At 49.1% G+C, this 24,906-nt stretch overlaps 1 protein-coding gene across 4 annotated transcripts in view; it reads right to left on the bottom strand.

Annotated features, from left to right (window-relative positions):
- Window positions 1–24,906, bottom strand: part of DENND11 (DENN domain containing 11) — a 53,605-nt gene that overhangs the window by 14,052 nt on the left and 14,647 nt on the right. For all 4 annotated transcript variants that reach the window (XM_082693855.1, XM_082693853.1, XM_082693854.1 and 1 more), the window contains exons 2-8: window positions 23,755–23,854; window positions 22,615–22,773; window positions 10,571–10,724; window positions 3,859–3,997; window positions 2,788–2,919; window positions 2,453–2,603; window positions 1,771–1,839 (exon numbers count right to left, since the gene is read on the bottom strand). In XM_082693855.1, coding sequence (XP_082549981.1) covers window positions 1,771–1,839; window positions 2,453–2,603; window positions 2,788–2,919; window positions 3,859–3,997; window positions 10,571–10,724; window positions 22,615–22,773; window positions 23,755–23,854 — 904 coding nt within the window. The remainder of the gene's footprint in view (window positions 1–1,770; window positions 1,840–2,452; window positions 2,604–2,787; window positions 2,920–3,858; window positions 3,998–10,570; window positions 10,725–22,614; window positions 22,774–23,754; window positions 23,855–24,906) is intronic.

The raw sequence follows: 24,906 nt of genomic DNA, 5'->3' as shown, positions 1-24,906 counted from the left end.
CATGGCTTTAAGATGCTTTTAAATGGTTTCAAACTCAGAAACAGTCCTCAAAATAAGGAAATAGGATCAAAGTTCCAGGGTTGACACTAGGTTTAGCAAAGAAACCACGGACACTAATCTCAGTATGATTGGCAAAGTCTTTGAACCAGTGATGGCCTGACTGCCAAAACCCAACTTTCCTATGGAGGGTTCCTACAGATGCTGTACTGCGCTCCCATACTCTGTGTTCCTCTGCCTCCTAGTCATAAGGGGAGGAGAAAGAAAAAACAAAACCCCAAACCCACTGATGATGCAGCTCTGAGGTCTAGAGAGAACGTGAGAAACTAAAATTCACCTTCAAAGCCTCGGGGACAGGCCACTGGAGCCAGCAGCAGGGGTGAGCCGTGGTGGGAACAGAGCAGGGCTCCGAACCGGTCCAGCCCCCAGCCTGAGCCACTGGGGGCCTGAGATCCCACAGAGCATGCCAGGCAGAGCCGGGACTCAGGAGCCGGGGCAGGCCCAGGGAGGTCTCACAGCCAGCAAAGCTGGGAGACAGGGGTGACGGGGACACAGAAGGCACCAGGGACACTGACGGGGACATTGATAAGCCAATACCGCCATGGCTCCCGGTATTTGTTTTCCTTTGATTCGCTTTTTTTTTTTTTTTTCCCTGCTGCTGCCGGTGGTGGTGGGATTATACACAGAACGCGATTTGAATGTCATGGGTTTGTGGTACTACATAAATGCACAAGTCATATGCAGAAAAGGCATTCACTGTCCTGACTTTCTAGCTCTGTTCCACAGGGGTCTCAGGCTCGGCAAAGGCTCCTCAGGCCCAAAGTGACTCTCAGCTCTCAGGAATTTCAGATGTAGCAGAACGTGTCACACCTTGACAACACTGTGGGCTCTTGGCTCAATTCCATACACTATGACATGTCAACATCACAGGAGGACTGGGAAGGACACTTTATCAGAAGTTTTCAAGCCATGGGGCTCCTGGGTGGCTCAGTCAGTTGAATGTCTGCCTTCGGCTCAGATCATGATCTCAGGGTCCTGGGATGGAGCCCCATAGTACGCTCCCTGCTCGGTGGGGAGCCTGCTTCTCCCTCTGCCTGCTGCTCCCCCTGCTTGTGCGCTCTTTTTCTCATATAAGTAAGTAAAATTAAAAGAAAAAAAAGGTCTCCAAGCCAGGTACCGTTCTAGCTGCAAGGGCCCCTTCTTGCCCCCACCCCAGCGCACAGGGAAGGAAGACCGACAGGGACCGGGGAGAATGGCTTCTGTCGCAAGCGCTGTTCTGTCCTCCACCCTGATCGCTGCTTCCCACAGCTGCTCAGACAGGAGACGAACGCCGTGAGGTGTACGGAACACGGGTCCTGTCCCGACCACCATCACATTCAGGGGAAAGAGCTTTCATTGGGTTCAAAAGGCACAATTTCTGATTCTGCCATAATACTTAATGCGAGGAACGGCTTTATTCAAACAAGGCGATGGAGGAGCCCTGCGTCCTGAAGGACAGACGCGTCTATGCAGTGGACATCCGCAGGGAATGCTCATGGGAAAGACACACTGGGACTCCCATTTTCTCTGAACCTCCCTGCTTCTCTCCTTAACTTCTCTGGGGGGGGGGGTCCCCTCGATGGCATCTCAGGGCTCACGGCGGACTCCATACGGAGCCCAGCTCCCAGCGCACCGGGCAGCAACAAAGGACGTGCCTGGGCTGCGGAGGGTGACAGCGAAAGGGTCGAGGCCCAAAGCGGTGGTGGATACCCCACACGCGCCGGGCTGACTTACAGCACAAAGAGGTCCTCCTCACAAGGGTTGTAGTCTTCCTCCACCTCCTGGGAGTACAGCAGCATCTGCCTGAGGGGAGGGAGGGAGGCCACCATCACACTCCGATGCTGCTGCAGGACCCACGACACCAGGCAGGTCCTCGGTCAGGCCCCTGCATGGGCCACCCCCCGCCGCCCGCCCCAGGAAGGGCAGCCCCAGCCCCCAGCCCCAAAGCTGTGGAAGATGGATGGGAAAGGAAGAGACTGGGCTTGGAGTCCAGCCCCTGGGGTGCAGGGCCAGTTGCAGCCCGGTGTGATCTCAGGCAAGCGACCATCTTTCTTAAACGCCCCCCGAACAGGGATGATGGGGACGATATTACTGATCTCGCCACTGATACCGCAGAGGCCACTCATGTCGCAGAACCAAAGTCTGAGAATTAGGCGAGAGGACGCATAAGCACTTGGCAACACCAGGCTCCCTGGGTGCTCACTCCAGGCTGGTGCTGTCTGGGTCCCCCGGGTTCCGAGGCCCACCGGAAAGAAGTCACCCCACGGGTACATGCCACCCCGACGCAGCACGGCTTCATGGACAGACCCCAGGGGCCCCTCTGGCAGGGCGCGGGCCGGCCCCGCCCCTCACCCCCCACCCCTGCCCCCCCTCTGCCCCCCCGCCCCCCCTTCCCTTTGCCCCCCCCGCCCCCCACCTCTGCTCGTTGAGCCGCCGGTACTTCTCGCGGTCGGCGCTGTTGATCTTCAGCAAGGGCTGCAGGTGGTCGTGGTGCGTCTTCACGTTCTGGTTGTCCACGTAGACGTCGTACAGCTCCCGCTTCTCCTCGAAAATCTTCTCCGTGGTGCCTGCGACATCCGAGTTCGGGGTCTGGGAACCTGGAGGCCATCCCCGAAACACACCCGCCCAGCCCCACTGAGGAAACCAGGGGTCCGGGAGCCCCGCGTCTGCGAGGAGGAGGCCGACCCGGGGGGCCGGAGGGGTTCGGACCGAGGACGTGAGGGCAGGACGCGGGGAGGGCCCCGTACTCACAGGCCACATAGGACACCTCTACCTCCAGGCTCTCGATGTCAGCTACGTTCACATAGAAGAAAGGCTTGGACTCGGGAATGGTGCCCCCGATGCCAGGCAGGGAGACGTTGGCCAGACAGCAGCAGCAGTACACTGTGGGACGGGGACGGGGAGAGGGGAGAGTGTGTCCCTCCTCCCTCGCAGCCTGCCGGCCGCCCCCTCCGAGCAGTCAGCCTGTCCTAGAACCCTGGTCACCGTGGAGCACTGGCATTCTGAGGGGTTTGGGCAGGGGTGCCAGCCTTTCCGGTCCCACAGGGGAACGCGATCTCAAGGGACACCAAGGAGGCCTTACACAGCCAACAGATGGTTTCCAGTCTTCCCTCACGAGGTCTTGCTTAGGATCTGGCCCTGTTGACCCTCCCCCTCCTGGTAACTCCTGGCTGTGGTAACCCCCACATCTCCTGGTCCCCTCCCTTTTTCTGACTGCCCCAGCTCAGTCACCTTTGTCATCCCCGTGTGTGGCTTCACCTCCTGTTCCTACATCACCTCCCTTCACTCTGGCTCTCCCGGAGAGACACCATCCATCCTGTGGTCACCGGCACTCTGCGTGCCACTGTCAAATCTCTTTCTCCAGCCTGACTTTCCCCTGAGGTCCTGACCCGACCACACCGGTGCCTGGTGTCCTCCTCGTGTACAAGGCAAAGACTACCACCCCACCCCCTCTCCTCCTCCTGGGCCCCCATCTGGTGGCCCCACCATCCTTGTCATCCTGACCACTTCCTCCATTACCTCACACACATCAGAACCGTACGACCCATATCGCACACCAATGTCTGCCAGGTTTACCTCCTCGACGTGTCAGAGTCCACCTTCTCTCACATCTATTCTCTGCCACTGGACTATGGATGAGTCCCCCAACCCAACTTCTGCTCTGCCACCAGAGCCCATTCTAGAACACAAGGCCAACCCTGATATTCCCACGCTGGAAACCTGGGACCCCCTGGGACACCCCAAACTCTTCCGAACTTGGTCAACAATGGGAAGACTCAGGCGGTTTCTGCTCTAGAAAACCGAACGCTGGCTTCTAGTTACCTCTGTAGCACACGACACCCACAGGAGGGGGAGAAAATATCAAAATGCGTTTTCGAAGTAAGGCGAATTTCCAAAGGATGAGGATCTGTTCTCCAAAGAACTTGATAAACTGAGACATGCAGCCAGCTGGGTGCGTGATCTGAAAAAAAAAAAAAAAAAAAAGAGGAAGAGGCAAGCCCATTCAAGATGAGAAAAATGACTCAGTACAGCTGTGCACTAAACACCTACCTCCCGCCCCCCACAAACCAGAGACCAACCAACAGAGGCACCGAGGGATGGCTACTTCCACACAAAATGGTATTATTCACTTTAGAGTCTCACTTTCAGACAAGATTTCGATCCTCCAACGGCTCCCCTGATACAATAAAATGAGGTCTGAGTTTCGGGATCATGAAGTGCTTTCCTCAGGAGAGGGGGCGCACAAGAAAAAAGATGAACGTGATTTTTGAAAAGTCAGGAAGAAAAGTTTCTGAATCGACAGTACAGTCTCAAAGAGAACATTCAACTTAAAACCATTACTGAGCCCTGGAAGGGGTGAGGTAATGAGCTCCCCGTGTGCACAGGCGTGCTACTGTGGGAAGGGAATGAGTGTGCAGGTTACAGGTAGAGGACCTCAAGGGCCTCCGTGCTCAATAACGCTGCACATGGGGTCCAGCCTCTTCCTTCCTGCCAAGTGCAAGGAGCCTGTCGCCGCTGAGGGCTGCTTCTAGGAGCCCTGGGCCAGGAAGTCCCCAGGAGCTCTGACCCCAGAAAAGCTGAATTCCAATCCCAGCTCTGCCATTTACTGATGGGAGGCCCGGGGGAAGTTAGCCAACATTTCCTGTTCCCTCTCCCGATCTGTGGAATCCAGTCCCTCCCATGGCTGTCAGGACCGTCTGAGAAAAAAAACCACATGAAATGCTCAGCACGGAGGTGCTGATGAAACAGGAAATCCTCGGGCTCTGTCCCTCTGCAGGGCTTTTGGAAGGTCACCTCCACGCTGGTGTCAGAAGCAATAGCGCCCACCACCCACTGGGGGCGCTGGCGGGAGGACGTCTGAGGAGCTGCGCCCACACAGAGACGGGAGCCAGGCTTGCTGGCTGGGAGCCCTGGGGACCCACCGCAGGAGCCACCCTCTCCTGGGGCAGCATCATCCCCACACTTGCGCCTTTCACTTGCCCCCCACTGGCAGAAAGGCTGCCCTCTGCTGAGGGTCCCTGTCCCACCCCTGTGCTACGCCTGTCCCAGATCTCCAGCAGGAGAGGCCCCGAACCACCAGGTCTGGTCAGACTGCTCCAACCCCAATCTTTCACAAAACTACGCAGGCAACTGGACAGGAACAGGAGCGCACGCCCCTCCAGGCCCCTCCAGGCCCCTCCCAGCCTCCCCTCTGGTGATCCTCAAGCCCAAGCATGCTCCTCCTCTGCATGAAGGCCCAGCAGGGTTTTGCCTGAACATGTCCTGGGCCCTAGGATCCCAGAATAAATGATCAGTCCTTAATTCTGGTCTCACTCACTCATCCATTCACGGATGCACACACAGATGCACTCGGACAAGAGATATTTCTCACACGCTAACTTTGCACTAACTGTGCGAAGTAAGCTCAGTCGGATAATGAACCTTGGAAAGGCCCAGCCCTGGCCCTCCGTGTAGTGTAGGAACTACAGGCAGAAGCAGGAGCACCCGCGCTCCGATCCGAGCCTGAGAGCCGATGGAAGGGGGCAGGGGCTGCAGGAGCTCCCAGGAGGCGCCGACCCGATTCTCGGAGAGACAGGCGGGTCTCGGCTTGAACATGGAGGAGGAGCTGGACCAACAGTGTTCTTGGTAGAGGAGCTAGTGTGGGCAAAGGCCCGGAGACAAGAGACAACATGGTATTTCCTGGGAACTTCTAATAGCTGAGGTGCAGGGCCGGGCCCGGGCAATGAGGGAAGGGGTTACGTCAAGGGACGTTTCTCCTGCTTTCACCTAAATCTGTTTCCCTGGTCTGGGCCTCATTTTGCTGTTGCTTTTATAGGAAACTCGTCTCCTGCCTCATGCAGCTCCCGCCTTCACCTTTTCCCTCCGGCCTCCCAAGGCCTGTACTCCAGGCTCTCTTCGCGCCCTGGCTGCGGCCGGTGACCCTGTGGGCTCTGTCTCCGTCCCTCGCCTCCGCTCCACCCTGTACCCACGGCCCAGGGACTCCATCGGGTCCTCGGGCGCAGTCCCTACGCTCTCTCCCACTTCCCCACCTCCCGCGGCGGACGTCTACCAGGCACTGCCGGACCCATCAGAGAGGCCGCGAGCCTCCCTTCCTCCCTCGCCAGGGATTTTTGTCTCTGCCTTCGTCCCAGATCTGACCCCACCTTTAAACGCTTACTGTAAACCTTTCTTCCTAGGGGTGTTCACACTGTAGAAATTCACTGAACTACATATTTATGTTTTTTAACTTGTGACTACAAAATATCATGTTTCAAGAGAAAGCTTCTAGAGACATTTCTTTATATGTACATACATGCGGTATTTCATGAAGGACCACGGGTCATATATATGGCACTGTTTCAAGTGCTGTCATTTTTCTCCTGGTCCTTTCCTTTTTTATACTTATCCACACCGTCCTGCCATATCTTATCTCACCCCCGGGTAATATATGTATTAGTAACCTAGTGCATACCGAAGCCCTGTCCCACGCCGATGCATGTGTGTAGTATGTGCCCACACCTGAAGCTGTGATTACTGTACAAAAGCACGTGATTGTATCACACACAGCTTTCTGCACTTTGCTGTTCTCACCCAAAAACACTTCCTGGTAGACCCTCCACATCAACGATGTATGCCCTAATTCATTATTTATGCAGGCTGTCTCACATATGGGGCATTCTCACTTTCCACCACTCTCTCCACTGCTGACTTCAACATGCTTAGAGGGACATCACTGTATTCTGGTGGTTTATAAATACAGGAAAAATCCTAAGGAGCCGGACTGCCAAAGCGAAGGGTACAGGTATTTTTAATAAGTACTTACAAATTTTTTTTGTAAAAAGGTCACTCACATTTCCATCTGCGACCTACCCCAGGACCCTTGCCCCTGCAGGAAGTAGCGTTTGACATGTGTGCTCGTGAGCTGCCCTCAATGGAGCAGAAGCAGAAGGTGATTTTTCTTTCTCTCCCTGCTGTCCCTCCTTCATGGCCTATGGGGAGGAGGAATCCTGGGACACGCAGGTCAGATGCTGGTCACCTCCCTGTGGGTTTGAGATAGCCCAGCAGCAATGTGAGAAGGAAAAAGTGGGTCAGAGTTAGAAGTGGCGAGGACAAGGTCAGGGTTCAGTCAATACAGACCCAGAATCACCTAATGACCCTTAAGGAACATTTCTTAATTACTGCCTCTCAGGGAACACTGTGGTACGGGGAACTCTTTAAGCGACATTCCTTGGACTCCCGTGGCAGCCGTCTTCCTGTTATATTCCTCCCCTGGGATGAAATGACTGGCTGGAAGGGAGAAGGAGCTCTCTTCAGTGTCTCACTCCTGCTAGTATTCTGCCAGCAGCAGAGGACATCTCTGATTCTGGCCTTCAGCTTCTCCCAGCAGCTGCAGCCGGGCCACATCCCCCCCAGCTCCCCCCACCCCCGAGGGTCCAGCATCAGCAGGTGCAGACAGCCTAAGATACCTGAGCACAGGCTGTGTAGAGCCCTTCCTCAAGCCCCTGTCGTTTTGATAATGTCATCCTGGCCTCTGCTATCCCAGCCTTGGGAGGGGGCACACAGCAGGCAGCCTCTAAGAGGGCCCTCGGTGATCCCCACCTCTTGTTATTTACAGCCTTATGTAAGCCTCTCTCCTGAGCAACTTGCTTTAACCAACAGAAGACGGCGACTTTGCAGGACTGTCACTTCCAGTTAGGTTACAAAGGATTTTGATTTCCCCCTTGCTAGGAGACTTTTGCGCTCGTTGACTTTGATGAACCAAGCTACCGTGTTGGAGAGACCCACCTGCTATGGACTAAGGACCACACAGAGGCAGCCGTACCGAAGGCCGCAGTCCACTGGACCTCAAGGAAACCAATTCTCCAACAACCACGTAAGCTTGGAAGTGGATACTTCCCCAGTCAAGCCTTCAGACAAGACCCTACCCCTGGCTGAAACCTTGACTACGGTCTCATGGGAGACCACGAAGCAGAGGACCCAGCCAACACATGCCTGAATTCCTGGCTCACAGAAACTGTGAGCTAGTAAATATGTATTAATTCAAACCATTAACATCGGGGTAGCTAACAGAAGGTAGGAGCTATCTATAAATACAAACATCTAGATTCCCTTGTCCCCTTTTTGTTCTTTCAGCCTTCCAGTGCCTAGGTTATGGATTCTCCGTATTAAAGTATCTTGGAGGGGACCTGGGTGGCTCAGTGGGTTAAGTGTCTGACTTTGGCTCAGGTCCTGATCCCAGGGTCCTGGGATGGAGTCCCACATCAGGCTCCATGCTCTGTGGGGAGCCTGCTTCTTCCTCTCCCTCTCCCTGCCACTCTCCTTGCTTGTGCTCTGTCAAATAAATAAACAAAATATTTTAAAAAATGAAGTTTCTTGACTATATCTAACATAGTTTATGTTTTCCTGGCAAGACCCTAACTGGTACCTACTGGGTTCATATTCATTGCTCAAGTATTTAAGGTTCTCTACAATTCGATTCCAACCTACTTTTCCAATCGTTTCTCTCCTGGTCAGTTGACACGGAAATTCAATCCCAGTCAAACTCCAGGCAGACCTCATTTTACCGCCCTTCACTTTATTGGGCTTCGCAGTTGCTGCATTTTTTATAAATTGAAAGTCTGTGGCAACCTTGCACCGAGCAAGTCTGTTGGATATCATTTTCCCAATGGCCGCTGCCCACATCGCATCTCTGTGTCACATTTTAGTAACTCTTACAATTTTTCAAAATTTTCATTATTATTGGGGCGCCTGGGCGGCTCAGTCGGTTAAGCACCAACTCACGGCTTCAGCTCAGGTCATGATATCAAGCCCCGTGTCAGGCTCCGTGCTCAGCAGAGTCTGCTTGAGATTCCCTCTCTTCCCCCCTCCTACTCATGCTCTCTAAATGAAATAAAGAAATAAATCTTTGTTTTTTTTAAGATTTTATTTATTTATTTGACAGAGATCACAAGCAGTCAGAGAGAGTGAGAGGGAAGCAGGCTCCCCGCTGAGCAAAGAGCTCGACACTGGACTCAACTCCAGGAACCCAAGACCATGACCTGAGCCGAAAGCAAAGGCCCAATCCACTGAGCCACTCAGGCGCCCCAAGAAATAAATCTTAAAAAAATTTTTTTCATTATTATTTATTTATGATGGTCATCTATGATCAGTGATTATGATACACTGAGAGCACAGATAATGATTAGCATTTTAGCACTAAATTATTATTTCATTAAGGTATGTCCTTTTGCTTTTTAGACACAGCATTATTGCACATTTTGTGCAATATAAATGTGCACATTATTGCACATTTAAGAAACTACAGCATGGTATAAACATAACTTTTGTCTGCACTTCACTGCAGTCTGTCACCAAACACTGCATTGAACTCACTTTACTGCACTTTACCGTGGCAGTCTGGAGCTGAACCTGTGGCATCTCTGTCCTGTAAACCTGCCTTGTGATTTCTTCCACCCACCTCTCCACAGGGCTGGTGGGGAGCGTGTACTAGCTGTGGCTCCAGCCCCATGTTTAAATCCTGGCTCTATCTCCTAGCTGTAAGGCTGTAAGTCACTGAACCTTCACAGACCTCACTTGGTTTATGAAACAATCCTTTACTTAAAAAAAAAAGGGGGGGGGTGCCTGGATGGCTCAGTGGGTTAAGCCTCTGCCTTTGGCTTGGGTCATGATCTCAGGGTCCTGGGATCGAGCCCCGCATTGGGTTCTCTCAGTGGGGAGCCTGCTTCCCCCTCTCTCTCTGCCTGCCTCTCTGCCTACTAGTGATCTCTGTCAAATAAATAAATAAAATCTTTAAAAATAAATAAATATTTTTTAAAAAGATGGCACATCAGGTATAGACAAATACTGGCAGAACACCCACGTTCTGAGAGAGCCACAGACCACGACTCCCAAGAGCCCCCCCCTCAGTCTGGAATCAGCATTCCTTCCTTCTCACCCAGCCAAGTACTTCAGGGACCAACTCCTCTTTGAAGATGCCAGAGTTTCCCCTCAAACCCCGGCACAGAATCCCCACCAGGGAGCTCTGTTCCCCCTGACTTAGCTTGTGACCACCTGCAGGGGAGGGAGAAGGAGCTTCACGTTCCTACTCATCTCTGCAGCCTCCCAACACCTCAGGCTGTGAACTGTGAAGGAACACATTCCGGCACCCCGGCAAAGGACTTTGGAACAAAATGTGATAAGGCAGCATCAGGAAGACGGTAACCACAGAACAGGACATCTGTTCACCATGTTCTTCTTCTTTCATCTTTTTAGTTCAAGGGTCTGGTTTTAAATGATCTCAGCCAATACCAGGATCAAAGCCCCCTTCCCCCCGCTATGACTCTGCCACGACTGGCCTAGCCTCCCACGTGGCTTTTCCCACGTGGTGACAGCCACGTCTAGAAAGCATACTGTTGCCTTGTGTTTTAAAAGAACCCAAATGCTTAGGTCAGAAACCCATCAAAACCAAACTTTGGGCATAGGTCCCAGACATAAATTCCTTAGGAATTTAAACAACAACAACAACCACGGTAGCAGACACAAGTCCAGGACCGTGTGAGCGCACGGCTAGCCCTACCTTCATCTCGGGGTACATGTATCGGTGGATGGAAGGCAGCCAGTAGACAGGGGGCAGGCTGCCGCCTCTCCCCGGCCCGGCGTGGAGCACCCCTTTCTTGTCCTCGTAGAACGCAGCCAGGTGGGAGTAATGGCCCGGCGTCTCCAGCTGGTGTCTGCAAACACATGCACAGTGAGAACAGCTCTGGCCCCGGTGCTTGCCACTCACGCCCCTCGTCCCATGGGCTAGAACGCTTAAGGACAAAGGGATAAACCAAAAAGACCCCCATTCTGAAGTTGCCTCGGATGCCTACTTTGGCTACAGAAGATCCTTACAGAAAGCTCGAATGTGGGGTCTGATTCTCCCTGACGCCTTCGATCACATTCTCCTCCTTGAGGGAAAGTCACAGAAGGAACACACTGTGACTACTGTCCACGCCTCTAGGGCAAGGTGTGCTCACGGACCGTGTGGCTCTTCCCGGAGAACACAGAGACAGGGACAGCTGGCAAGATCCTAAATCCCCAGCTTAAAGTCGCTCGCTGTCGAGAAACCATGCTTGTTTGCTTTGTTATAGAAGACTCAGAGGAAGCTGACCCCTCAGTGTCTCAAGGGAAAACAATCATTACTGGATGTCACCAGGCCTCATACTTTCAGCATCAAGTAATTAAATAATAAAAACCTCAAAATCTCTTATTTTCCCACCCTAACTGCTTGGGCCTGCAGAGACTGGGCTGTGGGGAGCCCTGTCAACTGTCCCCCAAGCCAAGAAAGCCACATTGAATCCCTGGGGCACCTGGACATGGAGAATCCTGCCTTCAAGGGAAGCACAGGAGCATTGTGGGTGTTCTGTGGTGCCATGTTGAATGGGGGTGTTCAGGGTCAAGCAGAGGAGCATTGTGGGCATTCTGTGGCACCATGTTGAATGGGGGTGCTCAGGGGTGATTTGTCCCTCTCCACTCTCCTCCAGAAAAAAGTTCTGCTGGATCCCTAACTCTCAGTACCAAAGAGCACCGTCTTTGGAGACAGAGTCTTTACAGAGATAATCAAGTTAAAGAGAAGTCACCGGAGTGGATCCTAGTCCAAAGGATCAATGACCTTATCAAAAGGGGGCAATCTGGACACACTGAGATACACACGAGACCACCACGTGAAGACAGAGGCAGAGGTCAGGAGTGAGGACCACCAGAGATCACCAGCAGACCATCAGAAGCCAGGAGAGAGACAAGGAGCAGATTCTCCCTCACGGCCACAGAAGGAGCCAACCCTACCGACGTCCTGATTTCAGACTTCCTGCCTCCAGAACACAAGAGGATTCCTTTAAACCCCCCACTTTGGGGTACTTGGTTAGCACAGCCTTAGGAAACAAACACAGGGAGGAATACAAGGCATTACAACCCTTTCAGTCTTTTTTTCCTGGTGCCCTACAACTTCCATCATATTGCAACAATCAAGAGTCAAAATATAGCCAATCACGGTTAGCTGTGGAACAACCATGACCACAGTAGGCAAGTGCCTCAATCCATCGCTGTCGGCCGACCCCAAACTTGGGCATAAACTGCTCAGGGTCAAGATTCTCACAGTCCAGCCGGGAGCCAGCTGCCCTGGAACTGCCTCCTCTCCAGAGGAACCCCCGGCTCCCGACGCCAAGGCAATGCCACCACCCCATACGGTGAGATCTCAGGCAAGTTACCACACTGTTCAAAACCCGCTGTTTCCCCACTCACCTTCGGACAGAGATACCAGTATCACCTCAAGAGTCTTTAAGAGGAAAATGAAGCAGAAAGAACACCTCACACCACAGTTCACACAGTTCATGCCCCACTTTGGTCGCTCACAACACGCGGCTCCTTCCTCCCCAGCCATCCCACAACATGTAGCCGGGCGCACGGTGAGGGCCCGACACACAGGGAAGAGGGTAAAGGGGGAAGAGGCAGGCCAAGCCCCTGCAGGAGGCCTTGGGACAAATTCATGTTTAAAAAAGAAAAAAAAAAAATCAACATCAACTACATTTTAGAAACTTACCGCTCAGGTAAGTTCCTCTGGGGTGTGTTGAGGGGGAGGCTCTCTAATTTGGGGGTTCCTATACATTCCGTTCTAAGCTTTGCACAAGAAGGCAATCCCGTGACCTAACAATGCCTGCCGATGGGAGGTGGGGGCTTATAACCCTTTCTTTCACTCTTACTCGTGTGCTCCCTGGGAAACCCACGGTGCCTCAGCTCTGTGTAATTCTGAGACAATGGCAGATTCCAGATACCCTTTAAGGATGTGTGTGCAACTGACAAAAATTTGCTTAACACAAAAGAATGCAAAGATGATGAAGTTCAAAGGTGTTTTCACTAGGATGTAATTTCCCTAAAGGAACAGGGAGAATCAGTTCACTGTATTTTCAATACACTGTTTTCTGCACTAAAGGGGGGCTTTACCTGTATCCAGGGGAATTTCAGTGACACTCTTTATTTCCTAGGTTGTGGATTGGATGCCCGATTGATGGTCTTTTCTGTTTGATTACCTTAAGATGCTATACTTAGGGATGCCTGGGTGGCTCAGTGGGTTAAGCCTCTGCCTTCAGCTCAGGTCATGATCCCAGGTCCTGGGATGGAGTCCCGCATCGGGCTCTACTGCTCAGCGGGGAGCCTGCTTCCCTCCTCTCTCTCTGCCTGCCTCTTTGCTTACTCGTGATCTCTGTCAAAAAAATAAATAAAATCTTTAAAAATAAAAACAATGCTATACTTGAACCGGCTTTCTAAAGAAAAGCTCACTACGTTAGAGAACCTTAGACAGAAAGCTAGTTTCCGGAGCCTGTCCTGGGACAGTCTCAGAGATCTCTGACGGGCGGAGCAGAACAAGGCACTGGTATGGATGACCGCATATGAGCATGGGCATAAACAGAACTGGCAGTTCCAGGTCAATGTTACAACTGTTCTACCAAGGCCGTGAAATATAAACCCACTGGAGATTTTGCAACAGACAACACTGATGAGCGAGCTGCCACACCAAGATAACCCGAAAGGTACTGAAGCAAGGTTGAGAGCTGGGAGGTGTGTTGAGCTTCAGGGATGTGCAAAAGGAGACCTTCTGGGCGATCTTGTCTCTATGGGTGCTTAGACAAGGAAGTACCACACCAAAACATAGGCTAAGCCATCTATGCAGACAGTCCAAGAGATGGGACCTCGTAAACACTAGAGAACGAGGCACATGGTATATGCTAACTGATCTGAAGCCTCAGGCCAGTGTCCAGGCCAGATGGAGAGCTCCCTGCAGGGCCAGGGACACGGGGCTCTCCTTAAGCCCAAGCCCCTTCGCGGACAGAACATGAGCTCCTGTGACCACGCGGACGCCCACTGCAGCTAACCCTGCCTTCCCCTACACGCCCCAGCGATGATGCATCCAATGTCAGAGCCAGAAATGCCTCTGTGGGACGGCTACCCTGCGTTGCTCCGTGCACTCGCTCCCGGTCTGAGCCCGTCTGTCTTCTGGATTCACAAGTACAGAAAGACAGGCATCCCTTTGACTGCTGGGATAGGTACAAAAGGGTACCACCTTCCTGGAGGGGCGCTTGCAATTTGGATCACATTGTACGCTGCGTGTACTGTCTGACCCCGTGACTCCATCTCTAGGAGTGTGGCTCAAACGACTGTGTCTGGATATGAACGATCATTTACCTACAGCGGTGCTCATGTTTCCAGGGGCAAAATATAAGAAATAACTGAAAAGGGGCGCCTGGGTGGCTCAGTCGGTGAAGCAGCTGCCTTCAGCTCAGATCATGATCCCAGGGTTCCGGGACTGAGCCCCATGTTGGGCTCCCTGCTCCGTGGGGAGGCTGCTCCCTCTCCTCTCTGCTCATGCTTTGTCTCGCTATCTCTGCTGCTACTTCTCTCTCCCTCTCAAATAAATAAAATAAAAAATAAATATATAAATAAATAAATAAAATCTTTTTTTTTTTTTTTAAAGAAACAACCTAAAAGCCCAATGGCAGTGATATAGTTAAATAAATTATGCTATATGTATATACCGAAATGCTTGGAACCACCATGATGCTGAGAACTATGATGCATGATATTCATGGGAAGATTACCATATCAGCTCAGGCATTATAGATGTTGAATGACCTTGTATTTTTTGTATTGTATATGTATATATTTACATATGGGAAAAAAGACTAGAAGGATATAAATGTTAATGGCAGATATGACTTGCTGGTGGGAACATGTTCTTTTTATTTTCTTGAGCTTTTCTCTTTTTTTCAGTCTTCTACAATAATTACATGGTAATTTTATTTTTGGTGTTTTACACTTCTCATTACAGAAAATTTTAAACTTATACAAAGAGTAGAAAAAAGAATCTGAAGCCCCATTACCCATCACTTAGCTTCAAGAGTGTTAATATTTAATCAACATGGTTATACCTGCACCCTATCCCCCTACTGCCATTCTTCTTAGAATACTTTAAAAGCAAATCCCTTATCCTAACATTTTACCCAGAAACACTTTGGTATACATCTCTAACTGATAAAGTCTATTTAAAAAAGAACATAAACACCATGCCATATCTCGCTTATCAAAAATAATGATGAAGCCCGAATATAAATTAAAACCAAGCCCATATTTGAATGATACCAACTGTCCCCAAAAGGTTTTACACTTGGCTGTTTGAATCATGATCTAAGCACAGTCCAGAGATCTGGTAATGGGTTCCAAGTCCCTTTTATTCCGTAACATTCCTCCATCTTTTTCTATGTTTTAAAAATTATAAGACTTCTCCAATGTCTTCTGATTAATAAGAACTAGTCACAGGAAGGACTAACTAGAGAGATATTGAGGCCAGGAGTTGTGGAGGAAATCTAGTAAATAAATTTGGGGTGCGAAAAATAAGAATGGATAGAAAACACAGACTCAGTGTTTTCAGATCAAGTCTAGTTAATTTAGACACAAGTCACTGCTGTAGTCCAATACAGCCCCTGCCTGGGCTTACCTCAAATACTCCCCCCTCCCCCCTCACACCCTCATGCAAGACCCTCCTCTCGTGTCACCTCAAGTCCTCTGTAATCACCAAGCTGGAAAACCTTCCCAGCTGTGACTGGAAATCTAGGAGCCATGAAAAGATAAATGATGCAATGAAGAAAAACATCTGCATGACAAAAGGTAATGTGGAAAGATGAATGACGGGGCACCTGGGTGGCTCAGTCAGTTGAGCATCAGACTCTTGATTTCAACTCCCGTCATGATCTCTGGGTGGTGGGATTGAGCCCCACATCGGGCTCCGTGCTCAGCAGAGTCTGCTTGGGATTATCTCTCTCCCTCTCCTTTTGCCCCCCCCCCCGCTCGCTCACACACACACACACACACACACACTCTCTCTCTCTCTCTCTCTCTCTCCCAAATAAAAAAAAATCTGGGGCACCTGGGTGACTCAGGTCATGATCCCAGGGTCCTGGGATGGAGCCCCACATTAGGCTCCCTGATCAGTGGGAAGCCTACTTCTCCCTCTCCCACTCCCCCTGCTTGTGTTCCCTCTCTCACTGTCTCTCTCTCTCTCTGTCAAATAAATAATAATAATAATAATAAAACAAATAAAATTAAAAAAAAAAGATGAGTGACAAAGTGGAAAAATATTTTCAGTTTATTCCACAAAGAACAAATCTCCCTACTATACAAAGAACTCCTAGAAATTAATAAAGCCAATAACCAGAAAAAAGAAAAAAAGAGAAAACTGGACCAAAGTTTAGACACGATTCACAGAAGAGGAAAAACAAGTAACTCAAACAAATATAAAGGTGCTCAATCTCACTCACAGGAAAATGCAGATTAAAACTATACTCATGTACCTTGTTTTACCCAATCAGCATGCCAAAAGTCTCAATATGTTGTTTTTGTGTTGGCAAGGTTGGGAGGAAACAGCATTGTCCTGCATTACTGGGGATATGCAAAATGGCACCATCTTTATGGAAAGCAATTTGACAATATCTATTACAATTTCAAATGCCTCTCCCGGAGAAAGACAACTATCATATGATCTCCCTGATATGAGGAAGTGGAGATGCAATGTGGGGGGGTTGGGGGTAGGAAAAGAATAAATGAAAGAAGATGGGATTGGGAGGGAGACAAACCATAAAAGAGTCAATCTCAAAAAACAGACTGAGGGTTCCTGCTGGGGGGAGGGAGGTAGGGAGAGGGTGGTGGGATATGGACATTGGGGAGGGTATATGCTATGATGAGTGCTGTGAAATGTGTAAACTTGGCAATTCACAGACCTGTACCCCTGGGGATAAAAATACATTATATGTTTATTTAAAAAATAAAACAGGGGCACCTGGGTGGCTCAGTGGGTTAAGCCTCTGCCTTCAGCTCAGGTCATGATCCCAGGATCTTGGGATCGAGCCCCACATCAGGCTCTCTGCTCAGCGGGGAGCCTGCTTCCTCCTCTCTCTCTCTGCCTGCCTCTCTGCCTACTTGTGATCTGTCAAATAAATAAATTAAAAAACAAAACCTAAAAGGCCACATATGCCTCTTCCTTTTGAACTGCCAATTTCATTTCTGGAAATTTAAGGTACACATATGCTGTTCATATGTGAAACGATACTTGTGCGTAGGTATTCATTATCCATAATAGCAAAAGACTGGAAATGACCAAACGTCCATCAATAAAAAAGACTTGATAAAGAAAGTGTGGATCTTCTCTGTAGGGCACGTACACAACTGTGAGACATGGTACTCTCTGTACTGATAGGAGAGCATGATCATTGAGAATGGCAAGGTATAAAATGACATGGTTAACTTGATTCTCTTTCCATGAAAGGGGGGGGGGGATACAGAATATCCATTTGTGTTTGCATTTTATAAAGACAGAGGAGAAATTAACACTAACTACTGGGATTACTGGATGAATACGGGAACTGGGTGAAGGCTGGGTGAAGGCTTTCCTTTTTTTTTTTTTTAAGATTTTATTTATTTTTAAAAGACAGCATGAGCAGGGAGAGGGGGAAGGGCAGAGGGAGAAGGAGAAGCAGGCTAACCAGTGAGCAGGGAGTCCATCTCGGGGCTCGACCCCATGACCCTGGGATCATGACCTGAGCTGAAGACGGAGGCTTAACTGACTGAGCCACCCAGGTGCCCCTAGACTTTTCATTTTATGCCAGTGGTAGAGCCTGCCACTCTCTTCTTCCCCGTGTAATAGGTCACAGTCACCTCATTAAGGACTACAACTGCCAGACTTCTTGCTACCAAGCATGGCTAGGAATGAAGAACTGGGCGATGGCGTGTAAGGAGAAGGGATGTGTTTAACTCGGGGCATTCCTGTGGTTCTTCCTCTTCCTGCACGCCAGAAGTTCATGACCTGATAACAGTGTGTCCACTTCTACCACGCGGACGAGGACAATGCTCTAGGAGATAGGAGCAGACAGGACGGAACGCCTTGGGTCCCAGGATGACCCAGCAGAACAGAGCCACCTACCTCCCTGGATGGCTTGTCCCCCTACGAGACTGTTGTGCTAGAAACGCCGTACGTCAGTCTCCTTTGAGTCCCCATACATGGGGTCTCTCTGTTGTAGCAGCTTTCCTGTACTTTAGCAAAAGCAGAAGATGGCACCTGGAAATGAGTCACCCCGTATCAGAAAAGACACTGTGGGCTCTGGCTCAGCAGCCGGCAAGGGAAGGTGGTGAGAAGAGGTGTTGCAGGCCGGAAAGCTGGGAGCCCTTGTTCTGCTGTCGCAAAAACTTGCTAGAACTTCAGTTAATTTACAAGACAGGCCCTGTGTCACCAGAACGTGTAACTTCAGAGGAAGTGGTAGAAATAAAACACCGATTGCTCCTGATGAAGAAGATGCAACAGGTAAGGACTGGCTGCTTCGCAAGCTGGAAACGGAAGGAGACACCGCCTAAGGGCAGTGTGTCCCGAAGAACTCAGGAACTCAGGACTCCAATTATTTTGGGATCCCATAGGACTGGAAAAGTCAACTGCTTTTGTACCCCAAAAGCAGACGAACTTCTCTCAAAGGGACACCTGGGTAGCTCCGTCAGTTAAACATCTGCCTTCTGCTCAGGTCATGATCGCAGGGTCCTGGGACTGAGCCCCACAACGGGCTCTCTGCTTAGCAGGAAGTCTGCTTCTCCCTCTAAATAGAATCTTTAAAAAAAAAATTTTTTTTTTCTCTCAAAGCTTCTATGAAAGTCTCTAGTTAGGAGTAGAGTCACAGGAGTCATGTCCATCTGCAAAGATCAGATTCCGGGTTCAGCCTCAAGGCAGCTGCCATTAAAATGAGGAAGGATGGAGACGCCAAGCACAGACACAGACACCAGGAACGAGTATGTCGTCCAGGGATTTAAAACTAAGACCCCGAAGAAATCTTTGGCAGTGGGTATTTTATCTGGAATGGACTGGAAGCAAACAGACCAGAAGCCTATTTAGTTTTTGAGGGATCTGTATTATCACACGCCTGGTCTATAAAAGCCCGTGACTTCACAATCTTTAAAGAAACCTTACACGCACAGACGTACACCAGTGGGAAATGTGTTCTCCAGCTATGTAGCCTCAAGAAGATCACGTTGGAGAGCATGCCTGCTTCAGAAGTAGTTGCAGTGGAAAATGGACAAAGAACCTCCTAGAAGGCAAAGCCAGGAGCCATGGAGGAAAATGGGCAAGGGGGCTGTCAATAACAGAACCAGGGTATCAGCAAGGAACACACTGCTCTGCCAGGACAAGAAGGCTTTGCAAGCCCTGCCCAGCAGAATTTCATTATCATTAGGGACTAAGAGCGGCTTGGAGTTCTCATCCTTCCTTTTTCCAAATGGAATCGGTACGGTCTACCTTTTTATCCCCTGCAAAGATTTATTTCTTTATTTGAGAGCGAGAGAGAGTGCATGAGTATGTGCAAGCCGGGGAAAGGAGCCGAGGAAGAGAGAGTCTTAAGCAGATTCCGGCTGAGCAGAGAGTCAGATGTGGGGCTCAATCTCTTGACCCTGAGATCATGACTGGAGCGGAAACCAAGTTGGACGCTTAACCAACTGTGCCACCCAGGCACCCCCCCACATTCCACTTTTTATATTACATTTGGGAGGTGGGGAGTGAATGGGCTTGTCTACTCTTTCGTAGGTTTTCAGGGTATGAGAAACCATGTGCTGATCTAATGATAGGCCTTATGCCACATGGAAATCCTGGATTTTAGACTAGAAGTGTTAAATGGAGGAGCCTCTGTGAGGGCTCACGTGGGGTGTGGGGAATGTCCTCTACATGTGGGAAGAAGTGCCCATGGATACTTGACTAGTAAAAAGGGCAAACTGAGGCAGGGGCTGCTAATTTTGCCCCAAAGTCCATCTGTCCCTTTTTCCTGTCTGCAACAGTATCACCAGATTTTTAACTGGTCACAAGGTCACCAACCTAGAGACTACCTCTTCCAATCTCCTTTCCTGTGAGGTGTGTCTTTTGATGGAGAAGTTGACAATGGTGAGTGAGAAAGATGATGCAATTTCCAGGGGCTGTCCCTCCTCCCTCGGGATAGATGCAAACAGTAGTGGTGAGCAGCTTTGAATACAAACGTCTTAGAATACAAACACTACTCTTAGGATACGATAGAACAATCTGAGCAAAGAAGTGTGGGTCCCTAAACAACTGTAGGGAACAGCAGGCTTCCACCTTGAGCACCTGCCTACCACAGACTATCACATCAGAAAGAGTCTTCTACCTTATTTGAACCACTGTATTTTGAGGCCCCTGGTACTGCCATTTAGCTAGGACCCTAACTGATAATAATGTCATTTTCTAATTTTTAACAGTTGAGCCATGAGAAAATATTGTCTACTTGGGGAAATTAGTTTTTTCAAAAGGAATAATAGTTGTTTAAAAAGTGTCAGGATCCCAATAAAATTTTTTTTAACTCCATAATCTTACTTCTGAGACACAAAACTGAGGAAGTATTTCAAAAAAACAGAAAAAGAGATCTAAATGAAGGTGTTCTCCACAGCTCCAGAGTGTAGAGGAGCAATTTAAAAAAAAAAATTAGAAACATGCTAAGTGCTCAACCCATAGGGAACAATCAAGAAAACTTATGGAACAACTAGCATTACAGAGTTATTAAAATAATCATCAAAATGATAAATACAAAGGCTGAGGCAGAGAAAACATATGCCTAACCGGTGCATAAAAGAAGGAAAAAAAATGCAATGGAAAACTTGAATATTTTCTTACAGGTGGAAAGTTCCTGAAATTAAAAATAAAAGGCATATCTCTAGATCAGAAGGGACAAACCATTCCTGGAAAGAAAGTTCAGACACTTCACAAGTTAAGAATCTATATGGATCTAGAAATCAGAGACTTCCAGACAACGAGTATCAGAAGACAGAACAGCAATATTTACAGCATCCTGAGAGGAAGGAGGAACGATCCCCGTACCTTCTACCCATCCAGAGGAAAGGTGACAGACACATGTGATTAAGGGCTCAAGACCTCAAGGAAGGCAGCACCCATGATCCTCTCATGGGGGACAGAATAAAGCACCTGATGGACTTGATGATAAAACCCAACCAGCCAAGAACAAATCCAGTCAGGAGCTGGGGAACAGGGCAAGCCACAGCCAAGCCATGGCCATGGTGGTACACATGAAACCGAGACTGAGAACAGTGGGAAGCAGGACTGATGAACTAAATATAGACTAAGTCTCACCATATGTAAGAATTGAGATGTGAACTAGGGCAGAGGAGCTGAGAGGCGGTAGACAAGATGGCCGACGACGTCCACAGTCGAGACACTGAAAACCACCAGTGATGCTTATGCTGAGAATATATATGTTATTTCTCAACAAAAATAGGAATGACACACTATCTTCGTGGTTTTCATAATCTTTTTCCTTAACTTTGAAGGAATCTTTCAAGAAATAATGTAAATCATTGCAAAAAACAAAAAAGGAAAACAACCAAACATCCACTGGACGTTTGAGAATTCCTTCAGTTCCACTATTCTTTTCCTCTGAACTCTATAAGGAAGATTAAATTCAATGGACTTCAAACCAGCCCGCTATGTGATGAAATTAAATCCTCGTAAAGCATTAATCCTATTTTTGCAAAACTATTTCTCTTTTAGACTGGCATTCACTGAATATTCATAATGGATAACTTGGTGTTAAAATTTAGAATTTTTTTTAAAAAAATCATTTGTACTTTTATATATATTTTTAAAAATAGGCTTTTCCCCATAAACAACAAATTTCATGTTCTTTCAAAGATGACCAAGAAAGACTATTATATAAGAAAATTAAGATGATAAATTTTAACAAACAGGTATAAAAACATATGTAGAGTCTGGTGCCAAGTATATAATTTTTTAAGTATACATACATATATACCAGAAAAGAGACAAATGTGCCAAAATTTTAATAATGCTTCAGAGATTAGGAATAGATTTCTCTGTTAAAATCTGAAATGAGGGGCGCCTGGGTGGCTCAGTGGGTTAAGCCTCTGCCTTCCACTCAGGTCATGATCCCAGGGTCCTGGGATTGAGCCCCGCATCGGGATCTCTGCTCAGCAGGGAGCCTGCTTCCCTTCCACTCTCTCTGCCTGCCTTTCTGCCTACTTGTGATCTCTCTCTGTCAAATAAATAAATAAAATTTTTTAAAAAAATCTGAAATGAAATTAGAGTAATAAAAAATGTATGAAATCATGAATGGTTTCACTGCTTCTGTTAAAAATTTCTTTGTTTACCACAGTGGTAATAATAACCCCAGATAATAAAGGATTAGGCTTAAGAAGAGTTTATAGAGTCTGTCTGCCTATGCGGGGCAAGCAGGTATTTCCTGTGGTTTAGGGTAAACAAAGATCAGGTAACTGTCAACAGATTATGTCATTAAACAAAACACAAGCTGAAGGCAAACCCATCTGGCTTTCCCTACAGTGAAGAATCTTTAGGACAGAAAGACCCCCCTCTGAGGCATGAAATGTGGCCATGGATGTCCATGGAAGGCCATCTGCTGCGTGGGCACACAGGCTTCCCCTCGAAGAGCTCCTCACACACACGCCCCCCCACCCCCAGCAGGTGGCACGTCCCTGTGGCCTCCCCACACACGCACGCAAGCCACGTACCGAACCTGGTTCTCCAGGAAGTGCATGTACCGGTAAAGCAGGGTGTAGGACGGAGACAGGATGCCCACGGACTTCATCCGGGCGCCACGCTCCAGCTCGCTCTCCACAGGCATGTTGGCGAAGCAGGCCAAGCCGAAGAAGGGCCCCTTCCGGAAATAGCTAGAACGGACCCAATGTGTAGCGTCGATCACCATCAGAGAAATTTTGTTCAGCTTCGTGTTCTAATTTGAGATGCAGTCCCGAAGGAGACAAGTAATGGTGTCCAGGGCTCTACCTGACGAAGCTCGGCCTGAACATGGTTTTTAGAACCACAGGGGAACACTGGTCCAAGCCACTCAACCCCAGAGATGCGACAACTGAGGCGCAAGGAGATTGTGGATGCACCAACGGTCATCCAGCGGTCATCCAGCGGGGGCCAGAACTTGACCTCTGGCAAGCCTGCTGCTCAACACCCCAACCATGGACAGATCCCTCCTCCTCTCTCGCAACACAGCTCATGCCATGAGAGGGAACCAAAACAATGATCCCTCTTCAGGACCATCTGGAAGGGAACTGTTTTATGAGCAAAAACCACACTGATTTTTTTTTTTTCTCACTTCCTGAGTCCTGACACTTTTAACGGGGCACAGGACCAGAGCCAGCCCTTTCTCCTTCCCCTTTCTCACGCTCCTAGCCGGGTTGCAGCCCAATGAGAAGATTCAAGCTACCTCGCTCTTCATTACCGATGTTCTAGCTGTCTGCTCCTCCTCACACCGATCTACATTACACAGGATTACCACCCGGCCTCACTTAAAGCTGGAATTTCAAGTCTGGGGACATAAATGTCTTGAGGTAACCCACACTGAACTGAAAGTCCACTCTTTCAATAAAGCCAAACCTCAAGAGAAGTCTAGTGTTTTCCTACAAGGGAGAGAACGTCTGATAGTTCTTAACGTTCGGGGGTCATGAACCCCACTGAGACTCTAATGAAAGCTGGGGACCTTCTTGTTAGACAACGGATATAAACACAAACTACACCTATACTTGCAGGGCCTTTCCACACTCCCTTGGAAGCCTCTCTGACGAGAGCCCTTACTCTGAAGGGACATGCTGTGAGGAGAGGAAGCGGCACACAGAAGACTGACATTCGGAAATACTTACATGAAGTCAGACTGAATTTTATGAGACCCACTGGCCATAGACTTGAACTCAACACCTTCAAGGTCAATATCTTGGGGTAAGCACCATTCCACCATGTTTCCTGCGGGGGAAGGAAGGATCCACGTTAAAAGAAAGTCATTCGAAGAAGAGGGCCTCGTGCAGGAGCTGAGGGCGTCCGGCTGTCCAGCTGCCCCTGACTCGGCCACCAAGACACTCTAGTGGGTCATCTCATCTGCCACCCACATGCTGGCAGAGTCCCCCGGTTACTCCAAAGTGCCAGGAGACCGGCCTTGAAGAAGCCTTCCATCTCCGCCTTGGGATGGGCACAGACTCCCTTCTAGCACGGATACGGTCTTTGGTGATGTCATTCTGCTTCATCACTTCCGAACCTCCTTCCTTTCAAAGCCTCACCTCCAAGGGCGTGTTTTTACCCTCTCCCCCTTTCCTTTCCTTAACCCCCCGAGATCTTGCTCCATCTTGTCCTTCTACAGCTACTGACTGACAGACCTAAAACTCTGTATTTTGAGTCACATTTTCATTGACCTCTTTGTAGCATTTGAGAGTTCCTCAAAAATTTCTTCCTCAGGCGCCTGAGTGGCTCAGTGGGTTAAGCCTCTGCCTTTGGCTTGGTCATGATCTTGGGGTCCTGGGATTGAGCCCTGCATCAGGATCTCTGCTCAGCAGGGAGCATGGACCTCTTTGCCTACGTGTGATCTCTGTCTGTCAAATAAATGAATAAAATCTTTTTAAAAAGTTTCCTTCCTCTTTTCCCTTGATTCCCATGATAGACTACTACTTTGGTTCTTTCCCTGCCTCTCTGATCCAGGTAGCTGTTTCCTTCCTGAACCCTTTCTCCTCTCTCCCCAGGTTAGGCCCACATCGTAGATTCAGCCACTGGTTCTTTGCTTCCAGAATCTTGGGGCCCATTCACTCATCATTAATCACTGAGTTTCTACTGCGCTAGATGTTGGAGCTACAAAGTCAAGTAAGACATAGCCCGTGACCTCAAAGAGATTAGAGTCCAGAGATAAACAAGGAGCCCAGATGATTACACTTCCGGGGGATAAATGCCATGACAGAGGAGAACATGGGATTTAGAACGAAGCGGTCATGAGCGTTCATCCAACTGAGGCAATCAGAGACCTGCACGGT

This window comes from Mustela nivalis, assembly GCF_964662115.1.
Source record: "Mustela nivalis genome assembly, chromosome: 12".
Taxonomy (NCBI): Eukaryota; Metazoa; Chordata; class Mammalia; order Carnivora; family Mustelidae; genus Mustela; species Mustela nivalis.
This window is presented reverse-complemented; position numbering and strand designations above follow the sequence as displayed.